Here is a 26,532-nt window from a genome sequence, read left to right as displayed (position 1 = left end):
TCAGTTCTGCTCCAGAGAAAGCTTGAAAGAAAGGCCTATGCTCCACTTTTTTTTTTCTTTTTTTTCTATGCTCCACTTAAAAGGATTTGCAAAACAGATTATTCTTCAGTGCATGAATTTCTCAAGTACATGATTACATTAAATTAATATTTTTACTTTGCAGGAAGTTGGTGAACCATCTAAAGAAGAGAAGACTGTAGCCAAGTATCTTCGATTCAACTGTCCAACAAAGTCCACCAATATGATGGGCCACCGGGTTGATTATTTTATTGGTAGGACTACATGAGTAAAATTATATTAGTGTATATACATCTTATGAAGATACCTAAATTTAGGGTATATATATGTTTTAAAAAGTATTTTCCAAGTGTAATTAGTGAAGCTGGGTGAGCGTATGACAATTGATTATGCTATTCTTTTATGATTGAAACTTTCAATAATAAGATAAAAGGAAGTACTTTGTTATATTTATTGGGAATTTTTAAAACATTTATTTTCAGTGTAATACTACCTTTTGTTCAGGTAGTATATATACTTAAAGGTAATCCTTTGGTAAAACTCGAGTAGAATTCAGTGTGAAACAAGTCTGTTAGAACCAATTTAGGAACTTTGGATTTTCACATAATCCAAACAACCATCTTTATAAGCTAATGTCATCTATAACATAGCAAGTTCGCTTCTTTGATCCATTAAGATTCAATTGTCATTAGAAGAAATTTCTTGTCTTTCAATTGAATTTGCTATTCATTAAGAGTTTAGAAAAAAAGACATGCCATTTGCTTCAGAATAAATTTAGCTTCTAGTGACAGCAGTAGATTTTTAGAGCTTATTCCTTAGTGGGTTATAGTAACGCATGATAACAGAATTTTTATTACTGTGGGAAAGGAAGATTTTTGGTTTATTTATCCCACCTATGATTATTTGATAAGAATGATACTTATATTCATTTGGAATTTTTTGTTTAGGACATTTCTCCATTTATCTTGCTTTAGTTTATATTTTTAATGTCATTTATTTTCCAGCATTACTTTAAAAAGATGCTTATTGATATACTTCATAAATTGAGATTTTGAGGAACTGTTTATTATGAATATGTCACACTTAAATTTTCTGTTGAATTTTGTTTTATTTTCTGATGCCAGGATATTGAAATTCGCCTTGTAAAATACTATCTATATAAACATAAATATCTACGTTTACTAAATTTAAAATAATAAATTTCTTCTTTAGCTTCAAAAGCAGTGGATTGCCTTTTGGATTCAAAATGGGCAAAGGCCAAGAAAGGAGAGGAAGCTTTATTTACAACAAGGGAGTCTGTTGTTGACTACTGCAACAGGTAGTGTTTATTTCTTAGTGAAGGATAACTAAATAGTAATTTAGTAATCTCCATAGCTCTAAAGCATCTTACCCATTTCCATCATTAAATGTATTGATATTACAGCATAGTTCAAACGTAGCTTTTACATGCAAACTGGATTTCTTCAGTACCTTTGGAAATATATTTACTTGATGTTAGACTAACGTATTTTTATAATTTTTATTTTCTATTAATATTTGTACATTTGCCAGGCTGACTAAACTGAATGGTCACCAATAAAAATCATACACCAGTGCCTACAGTGAACAAAAAAGTCTTTTCTAGAGCAAATGGTTGAGGAATCTTTTCCAAAACTTGGGCAGGGATTCCTAATAAACCTGTTGTTCCTGGGCTCTTTGTTTGTCTGTTTGTTTGTTCAGTGCCTACACACTGAACTGTTAGCCAGCACTCTTCCCTAGTTTGTTTAGTGACAGCTGATGTATTCCTTGTAAAATCAAGGCAGCTGCAACATCAACCTTTTCTTGGCTCCAAGAGGAAGAATAGACAATTCAGTAACGTATTCATGTTTTTCATAATAAATACTTCTTTGGGAAAAAACTTGTTGGTGAGTGATATACAAAAATCACTTTTCTCTTAGAAGTATGCTGGCTTTTCTTTTCATTTTTTCCCTTGGTTTAAATAAGTAAACATTTATTAAGATGTTGATAAACCAAATTTTGTTTTTGTGACACTACAGTTTATATAATAGGTAGGAATTTGGCATTTTAGATTATTTTGTGTGTTTGATAGTAAGGTACATATAGCAATTTACTAATATATTGTTTAATGACATTTGAAGTATCAGCCACCTGAGGCCCCTCTTAAAAACCACTATTTCACAAGTTAAAAGATTATTAAAAATGTCTTCAAATTTGTAATTGTCATAAAGTAGAGTCACTAATGGACCTTTCAGAAACAGTGAAAATTTTATTGTGGAGCAGGGATGAGCTAACAGTGATATAGTTTCTTTATAGCCATTTGTGTGTTTAAAACTTCAAAGTGCAAATTTCCCTGCCTTGCCTCAAAATGTGTAGATTTACTTTATATATGTGTAATAAAAACTAAGATGTACAATAAATGCAAAACAGAATGTTAGCTAAGTTACCTAAGATTATACAGTTAGTAAGTGTCAGAGCCACAATTCTAAATCCAACAGTCTGGCTCCATAGTCCATGATCTTAACCACTACATGTTATACTGTCATCCCCAACAAAATGATTCATTTAATGAAGCAAAAATTAAGGTGGAGTCACCTGTCATGACAGGTATCCTTCATTTTTGAAAGTTCATGAAAGATTTACATCAGCATGGTAACAGGTTTATTTATAAAAGAGAAAATTCTCTTCAGGGTTTAGAGAAAACAGGTGCTAATCAGGTTTTTTGTGAAAGTGAAGTGACATAAAGCAAATTTTCTTTCTTTCTTTCTTTCTTTTTTTAAGTGAGCAGAGGGGAGATAGTGAGACAGACTTCCGCATGTGCCAGAATCCACCTAGCAACCCCTGTCTGGGGCCCATGCTTGAATCAGCCGAGTTATTTTTAGTGCTTGAAGCTGATGTGCTTGAACCAACCAAGCTATCAGCGCCCTGGGCCATGCTCAAACCACTTGAGCCACTGGCTACAGGAGGGGAATTGGGGGAGAAAGGGGAGAAAGAAGAAGAGAAGCTGATGGCCCTTTTCATGTGTGCTCTGACTGGAAATCGAACCCCGGATGTCCATATACCGGGCCAACACTCTGTCCACTGAGCAAACCGCCAGGGCCGTGAATTTTCAAAAAGGATGGGATGTGTTTAATTTTGTGCCCTTTCAGCTTACAAAAGGTTTTATAGGCATGCTCTACTTTCAGATAGCAGGGGAAACAGTAGTATTTGAATATTAAATCTCTAAACCCAAATCTCAGAAGAGCAGCCAGCATTAATCCACAATTTCTTGGCCTTTTAGTAGCCTTAATCCTTATAATATGAAAAGTCCAAAATACCTGAGTACAAAAAATGTCCTAGAGATAACTCAATTTTCATTGTATATATTATTCCCATTCATAGATTGTTTGTATCCTTTCTGCACATTTTAAAATAAGGAAGCGTAACTACCTAAATTCTTCAAAGCCTCTTCTGTTACAACCATGGAGGCTTCCTGGTGGCCAGCCATCAGGGGTTCCCACTTGGCTACAGACAAAAGTACAAAAGGATACTTTTCCTGTCTCAATTTCTGAAGCTGCTAAAGTGGGCTAAGGGAGTCTGAGGAAAAACAGTACAAGGAAGTGTAGGATAATACAAGAGCAAATCTAGTAGCCCTAATGCCTCTTTATGGCCTATTTCAAGTATGAATCCTTCAGCCTTTAGCACCATCCTAACTCCCAATGACTGCAGCACCAAACCCCACTCTAATAATGTCCTCTGACTCCTCTTCATATACCACATTTGTTCTCTCCACTGGTCTGTACTTGAGCATAATCTGCCACTTTTCCCAATGGTTCTCCCTCTATCTTGCCTGCTTTTCAATAGAAGTATCTCTCAAGTTCCAATCTCACCATGTTGTATTCCCCAGGCCCTCCAGCCCACATTAATCATTGTATCTAAACTTCTATAGTTGGTGTCGTATAGTTTACTTATTTTAGAATTGTTGCATGTGTTAGTTGTTTTCTTTAATTTTTTGGCAACTAAATCTGAAGGCAATTGTAGGACTGTTTTAAACTTTATTGTAACTCCATAGCACAGTGTGAGACACTCCTCAACACATATCTGGCATCAATAAATGTTCATTAAACATGAAAAAAAATTAAGAGGTGAGGAAAGCAGTTTAATAGCTTGCTGCTTTTAATTCATTTGTTTATTCAACAAATATTTATTATATGCTGGCTCCAGAAATACAATGATGATTATGACTTGGTTCTTGCCTCCAAAGCACATATTCTAGTTGGATAAAGAAGATTCATGACTACTACAGTGCAGTGTGCTCTGTAAGAAAGACAGATAGTGAAATAACTTCACAGGAAAAATGTGTCTTTTCAGATTTTGAAACATAAATAGGTGATTACTCAAGCAAACAGTAGGGAAAGGACATTCGATTCTGGCAAAAGGCACAGAACATATTAAGATAGGGAAGCATGAATAGTTCAATGAAAATGCCAGATGTATAAGTAATATGTACTGATGATGTATTTAAAGCTTTCATTGATGGAAGAACTGATATTATTACGATAGTAAATGGCATCTCACTTTTGAGGCATAGTGTGAGTTGAGGTATATTCCATTCTCTGAATTCCTATCAAGGAATAAGTCAGTGATTCTACTCATTACTACTATTTATTACAGAATGGAATGATGCTATAATTAATGAATTTGTGAAATCATGCATGTTTGCGTATGTGTACTCCATAACTTTTATGACTGTTATACTTTCATATTAAGGGGTAATAAATATTCTTGATAGAAAATCTGGAAATCAAATAAGTACATAAGTAAATGAAATTAGAATATTTTAATTGTAAATTTTTATAAGTCCCCCTTCATATTCAAATACCCACCACTACACTGAAATCTCATTTTCTGCTCATAAGTAGTTAATTATTAAGGAATCCATTTCAATTTTTTGTTTATTTACATACATATGTATATGTGGAGCAGATATTAATAGTGGATGGAGTTTTGGGGGGCATTTCAGACACTTACACATTTACTGTATTTGCTATGTAGATCTTCTGAATAAGTAGAAGACCAGGTAAGGAGACCTAGAAGTTACCTTTGTGGAAATATTTAATATTCATGGCGTATACTAATTATAATTAGGCAGGCGAAAGAAGCCCAGCCAGGCAGATAAACACACAGGTGCTCCAGAGGGCACACTAAAGACCAGAAATAAATGGTCGTTGAGCAGGAGGGAGGCATCTAGATAGTTAACAAGCAGTATGATGTGTTTCAGCAGGCACGTGTAGGGTAGAAAAGTAGATAATCACCATTTATAGGCACAGGTGGTGGCAGTGAGTTGTGTTTTGGTGGTTGTAATTTATTAGGCAGAAATGAAGACACAAATCAGGAATTCTGAAACTGGAATGTAAGATTTGGAAAAGATGGCTTTTAAGTGACAGATATAAGGGCAACACAGTTTTTTAGTAGGATTATATAATTAAAAAGAAACTACCACCAAGTTTGACTTAATTTGGGGTCAGCTGAACTTCTAAACTCATCATATAAAGAAATGAATAGGCCCTGGCCAGGTGACTCTGGTAAAGCATTGTCCTGGGGTGCCAAAGTTGGGTTTCAGTCCCAGTGAGGGCACAATTAAGTGGAATGGCAAGTTGATGGTTCTGTCCCCCTCTCCCTCTCTCTGAAATCAATGGGAAAAAATGTTTTAAAAGAAAAGAATAAAGCAGGGATCTTTCTTGTAAATAGGTTTCAGTCTGGTAAAAGGGACAAACAGGCATCACATAAATTCTGTATCCACTTAGATAAACATATGGATAGGATAACAGGAAAACAGGAGGAAGAATGGGGAATGAATTTATAATTTTAAATAGGGTAGGCCTTGGTGAGAAGGTAACGTTTGAGGGAAGATGAAGGAAATGAGGTAGTGAATTAAAAGGACATGCTTATTGGCCCTGGCCGGCTAGCTCAGCGGTGGAGCATCAGCCCAATGTGTGGAAGTCCCAGGTTCGATTCCCGGCCAGGGCACACAGGAGAAGCGCCCATCTGCTTCTCCACTCTTCCCCCCTCTACTTTCTCTCTCTCTCTCTCTCTTCCCCTCCAGCAGCCAAGGCTCCATTGGAGCAAAGTTTGCCCCGGGCACTGAGGACTGCTCCATGCCTTTGCCTCAGGTGCTAGAATGGCTCCAGTTGCAAAAGAGCAATGCCCCAGATGGGCAGAGCATCGCCCCCTAGTGGACTTGCCAGGTGGATACCGGTTGGGCACATGCCGGAGTCTGTCTGACTGCCTCCCCGCTTCTCACTTCAGAAAAATACAAAAAAAAAAAAAGAGAAAAGGACATGCTTATTTGGGGAAGAGCATTTCAGGTGGAGGGGATAGCCAGTGTAAAAACCTGAGGTAACAATATAACTTGAACGGAAGGAAGAGCAACGTCTTGAGAGAAATTAGTGAAACGAGGAGTGTGTAGTGTTGTTTTGCCAAATATATTGTACAGTTGTCAGTTTGATATTGTGAGAATTGTTTTCCAAATTCCAGAAATTTCATCTTAGCATATTTAATTATTCACTACTTAATTGAAGATACTTCATTATAATAGCAGCCTGAATGGTGAAGTACATGGCAAAAAAATAATAGAGAAAGATAGCATAAGACACGATTTGGATCAATCATATCATGGGCACATTTTTAATCTTGTTAACATTTTTTAAACTTAGATTTATTGGACATTCCTTCTGTGTTCTCTTGAATTTGAGACTTTATTAGTCTTAATGAACATACAGAAAAGTTTTATGAGGATAATTCCAAATCTGTAATATCATACCTAAATTATGTAGTTAGAAAGTGAAGATTAGGGTGAGAACTTTTATATAATTGGATTGGCTGTACAGTTTTTTGTTTAGAGATGGGTTTGACTTTTTTTCTCATGGGCTTACTAATTATAATTTCTCTGAGTTGCCAATGTATGTCTATCTTTGCTTATTTTATGCAGGTCTTGATGTTCTTGCATTTATTCTATCTTATAATTGTCATACCTTTTTTTCTGAAGGCTTTTAAAGAAACAGTTTTTTCACCGGGCACTAAAAGTAATGAAAATGAAGTATGATAAAGACATAAAAAAGGAAAAAGAAAAAGGAAAAGCTGAAAGTGGGAAAGAAGAAGATAAAAAGAGCAAGAAAGAAAATCTAAAGGATGAAAAGGCCAAAAAGGAAAAAGAAAAAAAAAAAGATGGTGAAAAGGAAGAATCCAAAAAGGTGATTTCAACTGAGATTAAGTACAAATCAAAAGTTATTATGTGCACATGATCACTGGCATCTGAGCACTTTTGAAATATGCAACAGCCACTTAAAATGACCACATCAGAGTTTTTATAAACATGGTTCAGAATTTTTATTTCTGTGTCTCATAGAGTGAAGTTTTGACTATATGAATGTCTTAGTGCTTTCTGCTTATTTGTAAGTCTCTTTTTCTCCCATTTAACTTGTGTCTTAATAGGAGGAAACTCCAGGAACTCCCAAAAAGAAGGAAACTAAGAAAAAATTCAAGCTTGAGCCACATGACGATCAAGTTTTTCTGGATGGAAATGAGGTAAAATTATCTAGCTGATAAGTAGAAATCCAGTATTCCATAGGAGTTTTTAGAATTTTCTGTGATGCCTTCACTAATAATTCACATAAATCTAACCATGTAGAGATTACATCTACTCTTTTTAAAAATTAATAATTTCTCTGAATTTATATTTATAAAATGAAAAGTTAGTCAGAAATAGGGTCAGCTATGTATATATGATAGGAAACCTGCGTAACCGTGGCTTGAGACAGAACAGACACTTACTTCTCATCAGTGAAATGTTAAGGTGAGCACTATAGATAATGGCAGCTCTGCAGCAGATCTGAGCTCTCCCTCCTGTGTGACAGAATTAGTAAAGGTTACCTCATGGTCCTAAATGACTGCCAACCTTGTATCTGCACCCAGAGGAGGGAATGAGAGACATGCCTCCTCTTTAAGAACATCTTCTAGCTAGCAGTTTCATTTCTGCTTGGATACCATTCTCTAGATTACAGGGGTCTCAAACTTGCGGCCCGCCCACCAATTGTGTGCAGCCCGCAGACTAATCAAACTTCGTGGATTAGTCTGCGGGCCAGTCTGCAAGCTGCACAAAATTGGTGGGCGGGCCGCATGCGGCCCACGGGCCCGAGTTTGAGACCCCTGCGAGTCTAGAACCTAGTCGTATGGTCATGCCTACTTGTAGTAAAATCTTAGAAATGTGCCCCTTTTTTTTCTTTTCTTTTTTTTTTTTTGAGTGAGAGAAGAGGAGCTAGTGAAACAGACTCCCTCATGCGCCCCTACCAGGATCCATCTGACAACCCCCATCTTGGGCCAATGGTCGAATCAACCGAGCTCTTTTTAATGTCTGAGGCCGAAGCTCAGACCAGTGAGCTCTGCTTAGCACTGGGGGTCATTGCTCAAACCTGTGGAGCCACTGGCTGTGGGAGGGAAGGGAGAGAGGAGGGGAAGAGAGGGGAGAAGAGAAGCAGATAGTCACTTCTCCTGTGTGCCGTGACCGAGAATTGAACAGGGACATCCATACACTGGTCCAGTGCTCTATCCACTGAGCCAACCAGCCAGGGAAGAAGTGTGCTTTTTATACTGGGCAGTCATTTGCCCTGCCAAAATGCAGAATTTTCCTGGCCGGTTGGCTCAGTGGTAGAGCGTTGGCCTGGCGTGCGGGGGACCCGGGTTCCATTCCCGGCCAGGGCACATAGGAGAAGCGCCCATTTGCTTCTCCACCCCCCCTCCTTCCTCTCTGTCTCTCTCTTCCCCTCCCGCAGCCAAGGCTCCATTGGAGCAAAAATGGCCCGGGCGCTGAGGATGGCTCTATGGCCTCTGCCCCAGGCGCTAGAGTGGCTCTGGTCGCGGCAGAGCGACGCCCCGGAGGGGCAGAGCATCGCCCCCTGGTGGGCGTGCCGGGTGGATCCTGGTCGGGCACATGCAGGAGTCTGTCTGACTCTCTCCCCGTTTCCAGCTTCAGAAAAATACAAAAAAAAAAAAAAAAAGCAAAATGCAGAATTTCTATTACAATCAAAAAAAGAAGAACATAATGATTAATGGGGGACACCTACCAGTTTTGCCTCTTAAAATCAGATACACTAGTTTAGGGGCCTAAAATTTACAATGTAACTTGATGCTTTACTCAAAGAGATGGTTTTGTTGTTGTTTTTGTTTTTTGGTTTTTTTTGTAATGGAAGATTGATGTGGTGGTAGTGTTCTGGGAAGACTGCTTAATTTAGTCATTAAACCAATACAAAAACATTAGTTTTATACTGACTATTGAATTGTGAATTTCAAGATACAGCTCTTCTTCCAATACCTAATACAAAAGTAGTATATATAAAGTAGTGATTCTGGGAGGTATGAGTTTGAAATTCTAGGAAAGATTTTCAGAAGACAAAGTGCACTAGGCTTATTCCAGGCACACTTTCATGAGAATCTCTACTGTGTGTGTTTTGTGTAATATGTTCCAGGATTCTGATGTGAACCCATGCTTAAGGACCATGTAATTGGAGCCAAAGGTCTTTCCTAATGTGAAAGCTCAAATACCTTCAGTTTTTGATATCAAGCATCAGTATATGCCAAGACATTTTCTGTACATGCTGGGAATACACGATAAATAAGATAAAATTAACTTTTTAGAAGTTTTTATATAGTACGGTGTTTTTTAACAACCAGTCTGTAGACTGGCCCACCAGAAATTTCATAGTGGTCCACAAAAGAGTTAACCGCCTGATGTTGTATGAAAATTATATATAGACCCAGTGATCTTAGTTGGATTTGCTTATGCTCAGGGTGATTTCTGCCTTACAGTGCCTGAAATAATTCTCCTATTTTCACAGGTCCCCAGGTGTAAACAGGTTGAAACCACTGGTCTAGCAAACATACTCACTTTTAAACATGGTACTGTGTTACAGTGTTTTAAGTGTTACGATATGAAAACACCAATTAAGGACTGTTAAGTTAATTAAGAGAGGGTGAGGAGGTTCTGGAGAATGACCACTGGAGCTGAGCCCCGAAGGCTGACTGGCGCCTCGGCAGGTGCACTGGGAAGTAGATCCGCTCGGCAGAGAACGCAGTCTGAGCAAACCTTGGGTGCTTGCATCCCGGAAAGGGCTAGATTTTATTCTGTAGAAAGAAACATTCTTTCAAACTTGAAAAGGTGGGAAATCTCTTTAAAAACTTGTTTTTTTAGAATGCTGACTGCAGAAGTATGTCTGTGGATCTGATTTCTAGGGGAAATGTACAGAATTTTTTTTTTTTAAAAAAAGAGAAGAGTGAAACCTCCGATGTTAGAAGTAGAAAAAAATCAAAAGACAGTAACAAAGAATTCTGGTCAAAGTAGAACTAAGAAATAGAAGAGTACTGTTATTTATTAGAAATTAAGAAATCTACGAGTTTTATAGATGATGAAGTTAATTTCTTTTTTTGTTTGGGGGGGATAGACAAGGACAGACAGGAAGGGAGAGAGATGGGAAGCATCCACTCATAGTTGCAGCACCTTATTTGTTTACTGATTGCTTTCTCATATGTGCCTTGACCAGAGGGCTCCACCCGAGCCAGTGACCTCTTGCTCAAACCAGTGACCTTTGGGCTCAAGCCGGCAACCATAGGGTTGTCTGTGATCTCACACTCAAGCTAGCAACCCTGTGGTCAAGCTGGTGAGCCCACACTCAAGCCGGTGACTTCAGGGTTTCAAACCTGGGTCCTCAGCATTCCGTGCCGATGCTCTATCCACTGTGCCTCTGCCTGGTCAGGCATCAATTCTGTTGTCTAAAGGAAATGAAGCTTTAAAACAGTCATTTCCCAGAGTATGAGCTACAGACACTTCATGGAGAAGTAGACAGTGAAATTACTGCATGGAGTCATGGAATCTATGTTCACTAAGCATGATCTTTAATGGCAGTTTTCTGTGTCATCAGTGGGAAAGCACAGGGTGGATTGAGAGCTGCTTGGTCTGTAAAAGGGCCTGGCTGGCCCCTCTCTGAGCTGTGCTCTTAGCCCACACTGGTTCCACTCATGCCAGTGCACATAATTTAGGGCAAAAGGATTGTATAATATTTGGTCTTCAGGTTGAATAAATAGTGGTTTATACATATGAACAAATTGTTAAAAACAGGTAAGTATGTAGAAATTTAAGTGCATTACAGAACTGATAATTTTTAAAACCATTTTCTAACTGAATGGATACCAAAAAAAACACTCCTACTGAAGAGCAAGTCTTTGGAATTTGTTCACCTTAAAAAGCAGTTTGTATATGTTAAGAGGTTAGAAGTTACTCTTATAGAAGATCTAAAATATAGAATTAAGCTTAACTTTCTAATGTGACCTTAAAACTTAAAGCAGTTTGGTTTCTTGATTCTTCTAGGTATTTGTGTGGATCTATGACCCAGTTCATTTTAAAACCTTTGTCATGGGATTAATTCTTGGTAAGTATAGTCTCTAAAATTTAGAAAGGAAAATAAAAATACATAAGTCCTAAAGAAAAATATTCAACATACAATATTTCTTTTTTAAAGTATACTTTAAAGTCAGGAGATGAATTGTTAATTGAGGAAAATATTCGCGGCACATTAAAGCAAAGATATTTAAGAAATTAACAAACCTGATAGAAAAACATTAATGATAAAGATAAAGAAATACAGTGATCAATATTTATATATGATACTTAATCACACTTATGATAAATACAAATTAAAATGACAGTGTTTAAGAGAATGACAGAGTTGGATAGTACCTGGTCTTAGTGAAGATCCAACACTTAGGAAAAACCAACAGTCTCCAACAATTGCTGGTCTGTCCATTGTTTTCATTTTTATGGAGGGCAATTTACTAATACCGTTTTACATTTTAAGTGTTTATGCACTGACCCAGCTATTCTACTTCTAGGAATTTATCCCATGGCCATTCTTAGTGCACTTGCACAAAAAATCTAGTCAGAAGTGTGCACTGACACTATTATCTATTCTTATTTAAATCCTTCAGATTATATTTAGGAAGGTAATTAGCTATACCATTTGACCTAACAGTTACACCTCAAAGAATTTATCATGTGCTGTCAGCAGTTGTACAAATGTACGTGTACTTTGGCATTTGTTGTACTGTTGTCTATAATAGGATAAAACTGGAAACCATTCAAATTTTTCATTAAGAAAATGGTGAAACTGCCCAATAGAATACCATATGGTTTTTAGTAACAAACTATAGAAATGATCCCTGAAAGTATAGTCTTCTATATGGTTTTTAAAGAATTAAGTAGGATGTACTGATAGACATCTAGATTCAACTAAATGGGGGGGGGGGGGGACTGCAAAAGAATAAGAATAGTATAAGCTTATTTATGTAGAAAATATTCCGTGGCTAGTTTTAATTTTATATAGTCAGTCTCTGGTAGTACAAATAAGAAACATAAATTAACCTCTGAGGAGTAGACAAAGAATTGGGTTAAGACTTTACTTTATACCTTTGGCTTAGTTTTTATTTGTTTTGTTTTGTTTTTAAGTGGGTATGTGCTACTCAGGGTAGAGGGCATGGATGGGCAAGGAGAGAATGATTTAACAAGTAAAAAAAAGCAGTTAAACTGACACTCGAGCACTAAGCTATCATAGGATCCGATTCAAAATAACTCTTAAGAGGTGAAACTCAGTTCCAACCCAAATATCTGATAGCTATTGATCACATACTATGTGCTGATAACTTTACTAAATATTTTATGTGCATTGTTTCATTTCATTCTTACAACCTTTTTTAAAAATTTTTATTTAGAAAATTAAATCTAACAGGGTAACATTGATCAATAAGATACGTAGGTTTTAAAAGGTAAACGTTTCTATAACATTTGAACTGTTTGTATACCCATAGCCCAAAGTCAAATCATTTTTCATCACCTTATATTTGTCCTTCTTTACACCCTGCTCCCCACCCACAACCTTTAAAAAATAGGAACAGACACATATTAAATATAAAGTAACCTAGCCTCAAAGGGTTAAATAACTTGCCGGGGGTTACTTTAGCTTATAAATCATAATAGATAGAATTTGAATCCTGATTTCTTTTGCTCTAAAGACCTACTAACCAGACTTCTAATATTCTATGAGTGTTTAATATGGTTCCACTGTACTTAGAAAAAGACTGGAGATGTTTGTATACAGTTTCCCTAACTACCACAAACCATCTGTATCACCCCCTAAATGCACCTCAATATAAAAGTGGTGGTAGTTATGAATGATTTTAATATTATTTTTACACTTGTTTTTATATTTTACAATGAACATATTACTTACCATGAAAAACTTCAACAAATATTATTTTTCTTAAAATCCTAGTCTTTGAAGATTTTCCCATATAGAATGAAAAGTGGAATTCACTTTCACTGTGGAAGGGAAATAGGAGTATGTCTTAGTTTAGGTCACCAGCTGTCAGCTTTACCCTAGAATCCGAATCTCTGGAGAGGATCTGTGGAATTAATTTTTTGGGTTAGTTTTGTTGTTAGGTTGTTTCTTTAAGGCTCTCTTATTTAGTAGACAGAGATCTCACAGTCAGAAAGTGAAGTAAACATTGCTGGAGAACAGTGGCAGTTGGTCATTTGAGGAGCTAACATTTTGACAGCACTTTTTTCTAACTATATGTAACTTATACTAGAAAAATCCTAACCTAATTTAAGAAGAGTAGTTAAAATGTTAAATTGGATTATAGGAAATGGCTGACAAATGATTATTTTTTTATCTATAAAAATGACAGTTTCTATGTATTACCATGTTTATATTTCCATTGTTTCCCCTAGGAATATATTGTTATTGCAACCAGGCCATTTAAAATTTTAATTAAAAGTAATCTATGTAATTTTGTCATTTCTTGTTCCAGTGATTGCAGTGATAGCAGCCACCCTCTTCCCTCTCTGGCCAGCAGAAATGAGAGTAGGTGTTTATTACCTCAGTGTGGGTGCGGGCTGTTTCGTAGCCAGCATTCTTCTCCTTGCAGTTGGTAAGTACTGTTATTAATAAAACTGACTTCAGTAAGGTAGATACTGAATGTTTAGAACTGTAGTCTGGAGCTTCAGTAAAGCTTGATAGCAAAATTATCAAGGCAAATCAAGGAGTATATGGACCTACTTTTTGGGTCCTATCCCAAATCTGACTCAGGCTTGATGTAGAAGTATATCTGCTTGATTAGATTTGGTCTATTCTGAAGAAAAAAAATTTAATATGACCTAATCTACACATATGTGGTTTAAAATTTAGCTACTGCAAGGATGTTAATAGTTTTATAGTAGTGTTCATTTATTAGACATAATATTGTCAGTAAAACATTTTTATATTTTGATTAAAAGCAGATGAAATGTATAAATATTTAAATTCTATATATATATATTTAATAAATTTTTCTAAACAATTGTTTTGTCATTAGGAAAAATCAATTTGTACCCATGTACCAAAATAAATTCTAGATGCATTAAGGAGTTTAAAAAAAAATTTTTTTTTTTAGTCAGACAAAAAGTGTAATTGTCTTTTTACATTTCTGGATATCTTTCATAGAATACATGAAAAATGTTCATCACTAGTAGTGAAATGGGTTTTGCCTATTTAATTAGGGAGATATTTTTGAAATGGAAATGTGCTAGAAGGAGGTGCCCCTAAATATAACTAGTGTTGTTAGTTATGATAATTATAATGTTATTTTTTACAATGAGTATGTTACCATGAAAAAACCCAACAAATATTATTTTACTCAAATCCTAGTCTTTGAAGACTTTCCTATATAGGGTGGACAGGTCTAATTTAACTTTTCACTTTGGAAAAGAAATAGGAATTTTTCTTAGCTTATCCAAAGCTGTCTAGTGACTTTTTACTTCTGTATAATTCCTTGAGCCATCTAGAGTTTTTGTTGGTATATGGTACTAAGTTCTGATTATTCTTCCCAAATGATAAATCAGCTTTTCTACCAAGACATATAGAAGTACTTCTGTATAAAAATTATAACCAATACCCATATTATTGACCTAATACCTATTGTTAGAGGATATAAGTTGGCCAAGAGTGTCTGAAGTGGGTGCATGTTATTCTGAGGTTCTATGATAATAATAGACTGTTAGGTTTATAAACATCCTTTCATCCTGGACATCAAGATATGTCCTGAGTTGATGCCACCATTCCTGGGTCCAGGAGCTCATCTAGTGTTTTCATTTAAATTGTGTTTATGGACCTCATTTCTTTCTCAGATCTCAAACTCTGTGTGAAGCCTTTTCACCTGTCTTTCATTTTTTTCCTTCCTCTAGTTTAGTTATCTTGAAAAAATCCCAATGCTTCTGCATGTAAAACAGCACATTTGTAGGCCAAGAAATAATATCTAAGACTGTAAAGCAGGTAACTAGTGGTAGAGTATCAAGAATAATAAGCCATAGCCCTGGTTGTGTTGCTCAGTTGAACATTGTCCTGATACACCAAGGTTGCAGGTTTGATCCCTAGTCAGGGCACATAAAAGAATCAACCAATGAATGCATAGATAAGTGGAACAACAAATTGATGTTCTCTCTCATTCTTTTCCCCTTCCTCTCTCTCTCTCTCTTTCTCTCTAAGTCAATAAATTTTTTTTTTTTTTTAGAAAGCTGGGTCTTTTTTTTTTTTTTAATTTAATTTATTTATTTTTTAGAGAAGAGAGAGAAAGGGAGAGAGAGACAGAGAGGGAGAGAGAGAGACAGAGAGAGAAGGTGGGGAAGAGCTGGAAGCATCAACTCCCATATGTGCCTTGATCAGGCAAGCCCAGGGTTTCAAACTGGCGACCTCAGCATTTCCAGGTTGACGCTTTATCTACTATGCCACCACAGGTCAGGCCTTTTTTTTTTTTTTTTCTGAAGTTGGAAACGGGGAGGCAGTCAGACTCCCACATGTGCCTGACCGGGATCCACCCGGCATGCCCACCAGGGGGCAATGCTCTGCCCATCTGGGGCATTGCTCCGTTGCAACCAGGGCTGTTCTAGCGCCTGAGACCGAGGCCACAGAGCCATCCTCAGCATCCGGGCCAACTTTGCTCCACTGGAGCCTCGACTGCCGGAGGGGAAGAGAGAGACAGAGAGGAAGGAGAGGGGGAGGGGTGGAGAAGCAGATGGGCGCTTCTCCTGTGTGCCCTGGCCGGGAATCGAACCCGGGACTTCTGCACACCAGGCCGACGCTCTACCACTGAGCCAACCAGCCAGGGCTACACTTGCTTATCTTTTATTTAACCCATTATTCACAATAATTTATGGTCATTATATTGTTCTACTCTTTAAAATACTGTATTTTCTATAATTTTGAAAATATATGGATTTAAAAAGCATTGTGCATTAAATAGTTTTAATTGATTTTAGAGAGAAAAAGAGAAATATCAGTTTATTGTTCCATTTATTTATGCATTCATTGGTTGATTCCTATATGTGCCCTGACCAGGGATCAAACCCACGACTTTGGCATATCAGGGTAATGTTCTAACCAACTGAGCTACCCAGCCAGGGCCTCAATAATCTTTTGTTGTTGTTGTTAATAATCTTTTGAATTAAACCAGAAAATAAACCCAACATTTTGTTGTTTTTGTTAAAAAATGTAATTCCAAACATGCTTTCAAATAATTTTGATATACAGCTCATTTATAAACTGGTATTTTTTTATAATATCCTATGAGGTATTCTGTATGGGTCAAAATTATATTTGGTGCTACTTTGAATATGTATTGTTAATATTACCACTTAAAATAAGACCTTTGACAATTTTCTAAATGTGTCGCTTTTATTTATTTTTTTGTGACAGAGAGAGGGACAGATAGGGACAGACAGACAGACAGGAAAGGAGGGAGGAGTGAGAAGCATCAATCCTTCGATGCAGCTCTTATGTCTCCTTAGCTGTTAATTTTTTTCTCATATGTGCCTTGATGGGGGGGGGGGGGGTTGCTACAGCAGAGCGAGTGACCCCTTGCTCAAGCCAGAGACCTTCAGCTTCAAGCCAGCAACCTTTGGGCTCAAGCCAGGGACCATGGGGTCATGTCTGTGATCCCACACTTAAACTGGTGAGCCCATGCTCAAGACGGCAACCTTAGGGTTTCGAACCTGGGTCCTCTGCGTCCCAGTCTGATGCCTCTATCCACTGACTGCGCCACCGCCTGTCAGGCATTGTGTCACTTTTAGTGTAGCAACAGTATGACAATATATGTTGTGGTTTTCACATGAGTTCTCCCCTTTTGTCCCTGGTAATCTAATGTCACATTGAGAAAAATTGTAAAACGCGAGGATTCTGCTATGCCCAGTTTAGATATGGTAAGAATTTAGATTTTATTTGTGCCAGTTCTATATCACTTTTTCTTAGATTTGAGGCAAGATTTTATATTGTGAACCATCTGTCTTACAACTCTACAAAGCGTATTGTATGTAGCATCATAATTTTTGTCTCTTCTGTTTGTACCACAGGATACTAATATGTACAGGTTTTTGGAATATTTATGTTCTTTTGTGAAAATAGAAATTAACACCTTATAAAAATAAAAACAGCTAAAACTGTTTTCTTCTATTTATGCAAAGCAAAATGAAAGCAGCATACATGAGCTTTTTTAGGCCTTACATGAAAACAGTGATATAATTGTCTATAAAGAAAACCAAAAACCTGTTATAATGGACTATATTACATTTACATAATCATTATGACTTTTTTTAAAAATAGGAAAATCACTAAGCTCTATGTAATTGGTAAATTAAGAGAAAACTGTAAAATATTGGGTTTTGTGTTTGTGATAACTTTTTATGATAAAATTTCTCAAATTCTTCCATTAACTGGCCACAGGTTTGTCATATATTGCTCTAAAAGTAACCACAACACCATTTGTTTAAGTGATCTGGCTTTCATTAGCATTATATTGTTTCCTAATATTGGGAGAGGGTTGGTCCTTTAAAAAGCAGATATTAATGTTAAAAAATGGTAACTTCTGGCCCTGGCCGGTTGGCTCAGCAGTAGAGCGTCGGCCTGGCGTGCGGGAGACCCGGGTTCGATTCCCGGCCAGGGCACATAGGAGAAGCGCCCATTTGCTTCTCCACCCCCGCCCCCTCCTTCCTCTCTGTCTCTCTCTTCCCCTCCCGCAGCCAAGGCTCCATTGGAGCAAAGATGGCGCGGGCACTGGGATGGCTCCTTGGCCTCTGCCCCAGGCGCTAGAGTGCCTCTGGTCGCGGCCACCCCTGGTGGGCGTGCCGGGTGGATCCCGGTCGGGCGCATGCGGGAGTCTGTCTGACTGTCTCTCCCCGTTTCTAGCTTCAGAAAAATACAAAAAAAATAAACAAGTAAATAAAAATAAAAAATGGTAACTTCTAGGAAAATGTTCTCTAATTGTTTTTACTTAGAAGACATATCCTTTAGGCAGAATAGGCAAATGGCCTTGGACCCACAGAAATATTTTTATTTTCATTTCTTTTAAAATCAGTATCCTAAAACAAGACAAGGTCACAGGTTCCATCCCTGGTCAGGGCACAAATGGGAAGCAACCAATGAATGTACGACTGAGGGAAACAACAAATGAATGCTTCCCTTCCCTCTCCCTTTTCTCTCTCTTCCTCTCTCTGTCTCTCTAAAAATCATTTGATAAATAAAAAGCCCTGACCAGATAGCTTGGTTGGTTGGAGCATCATCCCAAAGCACAGAGGTTGCTGGTTCAATCCCAGTGAGGGCACATAAGGAACAGCTTGATGTTCTTGTCTTTCTGTAAAAAAAAAAAAAAATTAAAATAAAAAAATAAAATAAAATTAGAAGTAATAATTTGTATATATGTATGTAATAATGAATCTATGCGGGATTATATTTTATCACCAATATGGTGATAAAAGTATAATTAAAAATATTTTTTTCCATTGATTTTTTGAAAGAGAGAAGCATCAACTCATTCCACTTAGTTGTGCACTCACTGGTCGCTTCTTATAAGTGCCCTGTTCGGGGATCAAACCCTCAACCTTGGCACCCCAGGAAGACACTATCCACTGAGCCACCTGGCCAGAGCCAAAAGGATAATTAAAAAAAATATTTTTTTTATCAAATTTTGAGATAGAGGAAGGGAGAGAGAGAGACAGGGAGACAGGAACATTGATCAGTTCCTACAGTGTGTCCGTAAAGTCATGGTGCACTTTTGACCTGTCACAGAAAAGCAACAAAAGATGATAGAAATGTGAAATCTGCAACTAATAAAAGGAAAGCTCTCCCAGTTTCATACGTATTCAGTGCATTGCGATGTGGGCTCACGCACAGATTTTTTAGGGCTCCTTAGGTAGCTATCCCGTATAGCCTCTACAGACTTGTCACTGACTGATGGCCTACCAGAACGGGGTTTCTCCACCAACTGCCGGTTTCCTTCAACTGCTTATCCCACCGACTAATATTATTCCTATGTGGTGGCGCTTCGTTATAAACGCGCTGACATTCACGTTGCACTTTGGTTCATGGATTTGAATTTAGCGAGCCACAGAACACACTGAACTTTCCTCTGTACCGTCCACATCTCGACTGGCATGGCCGTGGGCTGCTCCACTGTATACACGGTGTTATGTCATCATCTGCGCATGCGCACATGCTGCCACATCATCCTACAGAAACTGGGAGGGTTTTCCTTTTATTTGGTGCAGATTTCACATTTCTACCTTCTTTTGTTGCTTTCCTGTGACCAGTCAAAAGTGCACCGTGACTTTACGGACACACTGTATATGTGCACTGACTGGGGATCTAACCTGAACCTCTGTGCTTAGGGACAACATATCTAACCCAGCTGTCCGGCCAGGGACAAAAGTATAATTTTTAATGTTTATTTTTATGGAGGAATTGCCTTACAAGGGCTAAAGTGCTTAGGGTCTAGGAAAGTCATCTTGCAGCCCTGTTTTTTTTTTCTTTTTAGAGGCTTTTTAATATACCTCTATTCCTTACATTTATTTCCTTTTTATATGATGATCTTGTGCATACTTAAACATCCAACTGATGGCTATTCTTATTTAACTATAGCATAGCAAAGTGCATAAATCATTTAGGAGTATACCTATGAAACAGCACCCAGCTGGAAAAATAGAAGAGTAATTTTTTGAGTGGTATTTTAGCATTATGCCTCTAAGCAAAACGCTCCATGCCTAGAATACTGAGATAGCTGCTAAAGTAATCAGGATTTAATTGTTTAATTTAATTGAAGGTGCATATAATAGACAAATAAAAACACTGAATGGCCTGACCAGGCGGTGGCGCAGTGGATAGAGCATCGGACTGGGATGCGGAAGGACCCAGGTTCGAGACCCCGGGGTTGCCAGCTTGAGCAAAAAGCTCACTAGCATGGACCCAAGGTCACTGGCTCGAGCGAGGGGTTACTCAGTCTGCTGAAGGCTCGCGGTCATGGCACATATGAGAAAGCAATCAATGAACAACTGCGGTGTCGCAACGAAAAACTGATGATTGATGCTTCTCATCTCTCTCCGTTCTGTCTGTCTGTCCGTCCCTATCTATCCCTCTATCTGACTCTCTCTCTGTCCCTGTAAAAAAATTAAAAAAAAACACTGAATGATTTCCTGGGATTTTATTAACAAATATTCCCTGCTGTCAGAGTCAATGCTTGAATTATTCAACTAGAGAAATTTTTCTCCCACAGCTCGTTGCATTCTGTTTCTCATCATCTGGCTCGTAACTGGAGGAAGGCACCACTTTTGGTTCTTGCCGAATCTGACTGCTGATGTGGGCTTCATCGACTCCTTCAGGCCTCTGTACACACATGAGTATAAAGGACCAAAAGTAGAGTTAAAGAAAGATGAGAAATCTGAAGCCAAAAAGCAGCAGAAGTCCGACAGTGAAGAAAAATCAGACAGTGAGAAAAAGGAAGATGAGGAGGGAAAAGGAGGACCAGGAAATCATGGAACAGAGGGCTCAGGTGGAGAACGGCATTCAGACACAGACAGTGACAGGAGGGAAGATGACCGATCACAACACAGTAGTGGCAATGGGAATGATTTTGAAATGATCACAAAAGAGGAACTGGAACAACAAACAGATGGGGATTGTGATGAGGAGGAAGAAGATGACAATGATGGAGAAACAACTAAATCTTCACATGAAAACTCATAATCTGCCTAAATTTGGGACTAAAGAGTACAGGAGGTTGGATTTTCTATGTTGGCTGATCGTCATAATGTACACATGACACTTGTAGCGTTCTTGAAGTCCATGTACTGAAATGTATTTGACATCCAAGGACTATTCAGTTCTTCATTTCATAAAATACTATTATTGGTACAGTGAAAAGCCATTTATAAATTTTATCTATTTGATAATTTTACAGTAAATAGGGTCTCATTAATTTTGATAGTTGTCAAAGATGCACTTTCCACAAGGACATTTAGATTAATGGCATTTTTGATAGTTGTATGGCTTTTTACTGTTACACTAATCAAAATAATTAAAAGGGATAAAAAAGAAACACCAACATTTCAGATTATGTATAGTTATATAGCCATTTTAGTTTCTTTGAGATGAAATGCTTAAACTCATTGTTTTTGATAGTTATCTTTGATTTTAAAATTATACCAGGAAATTTCTAAGATTCTGAATTAACAGTGTTCAAAAGCCAACTAGTAATACTGCAACAGCACTTTTAGTTTAGCTACAATTCTCCTTTTCCAGCTTAGGAAATCCAAACTGGTTTGTACATCTGATCAGAGAAAGATGGTCATCTCCAACGAAGGGAGCACGTTGGCTGAAGGGGCCACTCTTCTTGTTTCCTTGTCATAAAGTAAAATGTATTCTGTATATAATTTACAAATAAACATTTTATTTTAATTGTTACTTATTATTTAGACATTTTCTTAACACTTAAATTTGTAAATTTAAGACCATTTAAGGGTATGTTTTTAGAGAAACAGAAGTTTCAATAACCCACAGAACACCTGCGATCTTTCTACAGCAGCTTCAAGTTTTGTGCCAACATTCCATGTATTCGAATGAGTTAAAATGATCCTTATTAAATAAGAACAGACTTAAAGTAGCTCTTTGTACACCTTAATGTTCATTTTGATTTATCTTAAATCTCTACATTCGGAAGTGGGGTACTGTATTAGACCAGGAGGCACTGCTTTGAAAGATAATTTACTGTTCTAAAATATCAATTTAAAATAAAGAACATAAAAGAAAATATAAGAGAACGATTGGACTCTAATTGCTTTAAACTAGTTTTGCAGCTTAATTTTTTTGTCTTGCATATCTTAGCTACAAATGAAAAATCTTGCTTTTGTTTATGAGCATAATCATTCCTTGGAGTTATACTGTTATAAACTGATAATATTAAATTATTTTCCTTCAGTCACAATGAAAGCATTTTGCTTTGTAGTTGAAATAGGTGGTGTGTGTGGGTCTTTATTTTTTAGGCTGTTTCCCATCTAAGTTTGAGTAAAGATGTTAAATTTTTCTAATTGTGCAAAAGTAAACTTTCTGTGTACTGATACATTTTATTACATATAGCTTTATAGTTTTTCTTGTAAGTGGACAGAAGTGTGGCTATTTGATGATGCAGCTCTATCAAGGCTATCAAGGTTAGTCATTTTAAAAGTCTTATTCTAGCAAATATTTATTGATTTACATGTGTGGGTGTTTTCCCTTCACATTTTCAGAGCCCTTCTGCATTATTTCCACAATAAAGAAGGTATAATTACAGCTTTCTGAGCTTCCTAAATGGTAGCATTAATACCTATTTTTGGGTATAGTATGGTACCAAAGTGTTTTTTAGAAATAGAAATTACTTAAGCTTTACTACTATGATAATACCCAGGCACTCAATATTTACCTTTAACTTCTTTATAATGTAAATATTGTGTCTCAACAACATTTGGTGCATGGCAGGAAAGGTAGCTTCTTATTGATGTTTGTGCATTCTTACAAAATGTTAGTGTGAATTTTTATAAATATCTGGTAGTGCCCAGGGGAAAATGTCATTCTTATTATGGTTAAAAAATGAGTGAGAAATTACAGCTGTGTGTCTTTTACTATTCAAGGTGGTGCACTTTAAACAAATATAAAAATCAAAAGGCTGCCACTGTTATAAGTTCCTCAGGGTAGATGGCTGTCTTTGTTGTCTAATAGTAAATCTTATATCAGGGCATAGAGAACTGTTTACATTAGCCAATGAAATGGTAATTAAAAAAATCAACTTCAGGCCTGACTAGACTTGGCACAGTGGATAGAGCGTCGGACTGGGATGCGGAGGACCCAGGTTCAAAACCCTGAGGTTGGCGGCTTGAGCACAGGCTCACCAGCTTGAGCGCGGGGTCACTGCCTTGAGCGTGGGATCATAGATATGACCCCATAGTCGCTGGCTTGAGCCCAAAGGTTGCTGGCTTGAAGCCCAAGGTCACTAGCTTGACCCCAAGGTAGCTGGTTTGAGCAAGGGGTCACTCGCTCTGGTGTAGCCCCCCAATGAAGGCACATATGAGAAAGCAATCAATGAACAACTAAGGTGTTGCAACAAAGAATTGATGCTTCTCATCTCCCTTCCTGTCTGTCTGTCCCTATCTGTCCCTCTCTCTGACTCTCTCACTGTCTCTGTCAAAAAACAAAAACTTCACGTTTGCCATGCTACTTAAAGTAGAAGCATGAAGCTTTTGGATCATGTAAGATTTATTGTGGGGTGAGTATAAAGAGGCCTAAGCAAGCAGGATTGAATTCACCAACTGAGTCCAAATAACAAGAGTAATGCACTGTGACTGTTCTTAAAGTCAATGTATTAAATAGATTATTTTTCTTTTCCCTTCATTGATTTCTTTAGTTTTCATACTATGTGGCCTTCTAGACAATTTTAATTGATATTGGTTTAATCAAATACTATTCAGAAAATAATAAATTTTCATATATCACATTGAAATTATGCACAGTGGCAATGGGTTTTAATGTTTTATTCCCATTTCTGGTTCTGTACCAATTAGCTGCTGATTAGAAAAAGCATCTTCTATCTTTTGTAAATTGAATTTTCTTTCTTTGAATCTATATTAGGAACTAGAATACAACAAGTACAATTGATTATCATTACTCGTAGTAGTTAGGTTCTATAAAGTCACCACCAAAATGCAAGTAACAAATCTTTCCCCAGGCTATTGTTCTGTAAGCCTCTGGCCACACTCATCAACCAGCCATACATAAACTTATTTGAGGTGCCTTTCTGTTTTGTTGATTTACTAACATGAAGCACTATTAACTTCATGCCTGAACAAAGCTTATCTAATTCATATTTTCTGCATAAGGTATATCACAGCCTTCTTTCACTTAGAAATACCAGACAGCACTTCACTAAATTTACGGACTATTTTAAACAGCAAAATCATTAAAAAAATACAAAAATTTTAAAAATGCTCTAAATAGAGCAAAGGACACTTGTTAACAAGATGAAAACAAACAAAGCTGTGTGTCGCCTTGTCAATCTCAATTTGGGAACATACTCAGAGCAGTTCAAATTTCTCACCTCTCTACACATGACCATGAAAGCAAATGAAACTTTTGAAAGTGGGCAAATTTGCAAATATGGACCCCACAAATAATGAGGATTAACTATACTTAACTATACTAAGAAGTATTTCTGTAACATTTTAAATACCCACTCTCTGAAAGTAAATACTCAGTTCCTAATTGTGTATAGTAGATAATTTGCTTTTACTTTTTGTTTCAGCAATATTTCAGTGTTCATTCATTCAGTAATACGGAGCACTTACCATGTGCCAGAATTTTACTAGGCATAGCCATGAATAAAAACTCCAGTTCGGCCCTCTGGGACCATTAAGCAGTGTGCTGAGTGCTATGGTAAGGCTTTTCCCAGTGTGCTGGTATCTCCAGTTCTCCAGCTCCTCTGTGCTCTGCCCCATGAGGCTGATGAATGGGCCGCAGCAGTGGGCTCCTTTGCCTCCTGGCTTCTGGATGAGTTTGGCCAAGCAGTGTTCTGGCCAGAGATCTGAGGATGGTTAGGGTGTCTTCTTTTGCCTCTCCCCCAGTGTGCCTGCATCAGCAGTCAAGGGTCACCACTTCCAAACTTCCTACTTTCCTTCAAGTTGCCACTCCCTGTTCTCTTCCCTTCTGGCCAGGGGATGAGGCCAGCTCTGCTGTTACTAGTGTGCAGTTGCTGGAACCACTGTGCTTCCTCCTCTGGCTTGCCTGTCCCGGATCTTTGTATAGTGTCTCCTCAGAGTATCTCAGTTTCAGAACCACCTGTTTCCTGTTGGAACCAAGGCAAGTAAATCAGAGAACAGGGATTCCAATGAGGAGTTTACCTCCTTGACAGGCCTTATCACCAAAACTTGTTAGAAAGGCTCTCACAACCTTACAGAGCATGTCCTAAGAGTTTCTATAGCCCAGATCCTGCTCTAGTGCATATCTCTGCAGGTAACTGCACAAAAATTAATTCATCATCTTTGGTAAGCTCGTAAGGCAATGTCTGTGGCATTTGTGAATTTCTGAGTAGGTCTACTTTTTCAGCCTAGCCCAGAGACCTTTTGAATTTAAATCAAATGGCTTTTCCAGCCAGATAAAATTTTCAGTCAGTGAGGACCTCTTTTCTTAGGTTTATACTTTAAAGATTGTCCAAAGCCCTGGCCAGTTGGCTTAGCAGTAGAGCGTTGGCCCAGCATGTGGAAATCCCAGGTTCAATTCCTGGCCAGGGCACACAGGAGAGGCGCCCATCTGCTTCTCCACCCCTCCCCCTCTCCTTCCTCTCTTTCTCTCTCTTCCCCTCCTGCAGCTAAGGCTCCATTGGAGCAAAGTTGGCCGGGGCGCTGAGGATGGCTCTGTGGCCTCTGCCTCAGGGGCTAGAATGGCTCTGGTTGCAACAGAGCATCGCCCCCTGGTGGGCATGCCGGGTGGATCCCAGTCAGGTGCATGCGAGAGTCTGTCTGTCTGCCGCCCCCCCCCCACCCTCCCCCCTTCCTACTTCTCACTTTGCTAAAATACAAAAAAAAAAAAAGGATTGTCCAAAAGGCCTGTAATCTCTATTCTTAGCGTGGTATTAGAGAGGGCAGGTAGTCTTAAGTTTCTCCTCAGACCGTTACACTTTGGTACCAGAGCACATCAACTGTTATATGCCAAGGACCCTTTATTAGAACAGTGTTTTTAAATATGTACAGGAAATAAAGTGGATGGGATTACAAAGAAAAGATATTAAAGTATAAGTTACCAAAATTCTGAAAAGTGATAGTTCATTTGATAAATTCATTTAATAACCAGATCTAGCAGGGAGTTTTAACAACTGTGATGACATTGAAGTAGCATAAACATATTAAGATCTCTGCAACAACTAGGATACAAAATATGAAAATACCTGTTAGAATTATTATTATAGAATTATTGACAAATCCATAATTACTGCCTAATAAACTCCGGGTGGTTGCCTGAATTTATAATCAAAGGCAATTGCAAACTAAATTTTAATTATAATGAAAATTAACTTTTTGCCACCCACATTCACATATCCCCTGAATTCTCTAAGTTT

At 37.7% G+C, this 26,532-nt stretch overlaps 1 protein-coding gene and 1 pseudogene across 1 annotated transcript in view; one reads left to right on the top strand and one right to left on the bottom strand.

The window, feature by feature from the left end:
• SEC62 (SEC62 homolog, preprotein translocation factor) overlaps nucleotides 1-22,213 on the top strand; it is a 33,431-nt gene extending 11,218 nt beyond the window's left edge. The window contains exons 2-8 of the mRNA XM_066346876.1: nucleotides 164-272; nucleotides 1,231-1,336; nucleotides 7,043-7,247; nucleotides 7,489-7,581; nucleotides 11,414-11,474; nucleotides 13,909-14,028; nucleotides 20,671-22,213. Of these exons, the coding sequence (XP_066202973.1) occupies nucleotides 164-272; nucleotides 1,231-1,336; nucleotides 7,043-7,247; nucleotides 7,489-7,581; nucleotides 11,414-11,474; nucleotides 13,909-14,028; nucleotides 20,671-21,140 (1,164 nt within the window). The 3' untranslated portion in view covers nucleotides 21,141-22,213. The remainder of the gene's footprint in view (nucleotides 1-163; nucleotides 273-1,230; nucleotides 1,337-7,042; nucleotides 7,248-7,488; nucleotides 7,582-11,413; nucleotides 11,475-13,908; nucleotides 14,029-20,670) is intronic.
• On the bottom strand, nucleotides 12,176-12,277 carry LOC136380181 (small nucleolar RNA U3; annotated as a pseudogene).
• Nucleotides 22,214-26,532: the final 4,319 nt, after the last annotated feature.

The sequence above is a fragment of the Saccopteryx leptura genome, chromosome 8 (genome assembly GCF_036850995.1).
Source record: "Saccopteryx leptura isolate mSacLep1 chromosome 8, mSacLep1_pri_phased_curated, whole genome shotgun sequence".
Lineage (NCBI taxonomy): Eukaryota > Metazoa > Chordata > Mammalia > Chiroptera > Emballonuridae > Saccopteryx > Saccopteryx leptura.
Note: the sequence above shows the minus strand (reverse complement) of the source record. Positions and strands in the feature narration are given on the sequence as shown.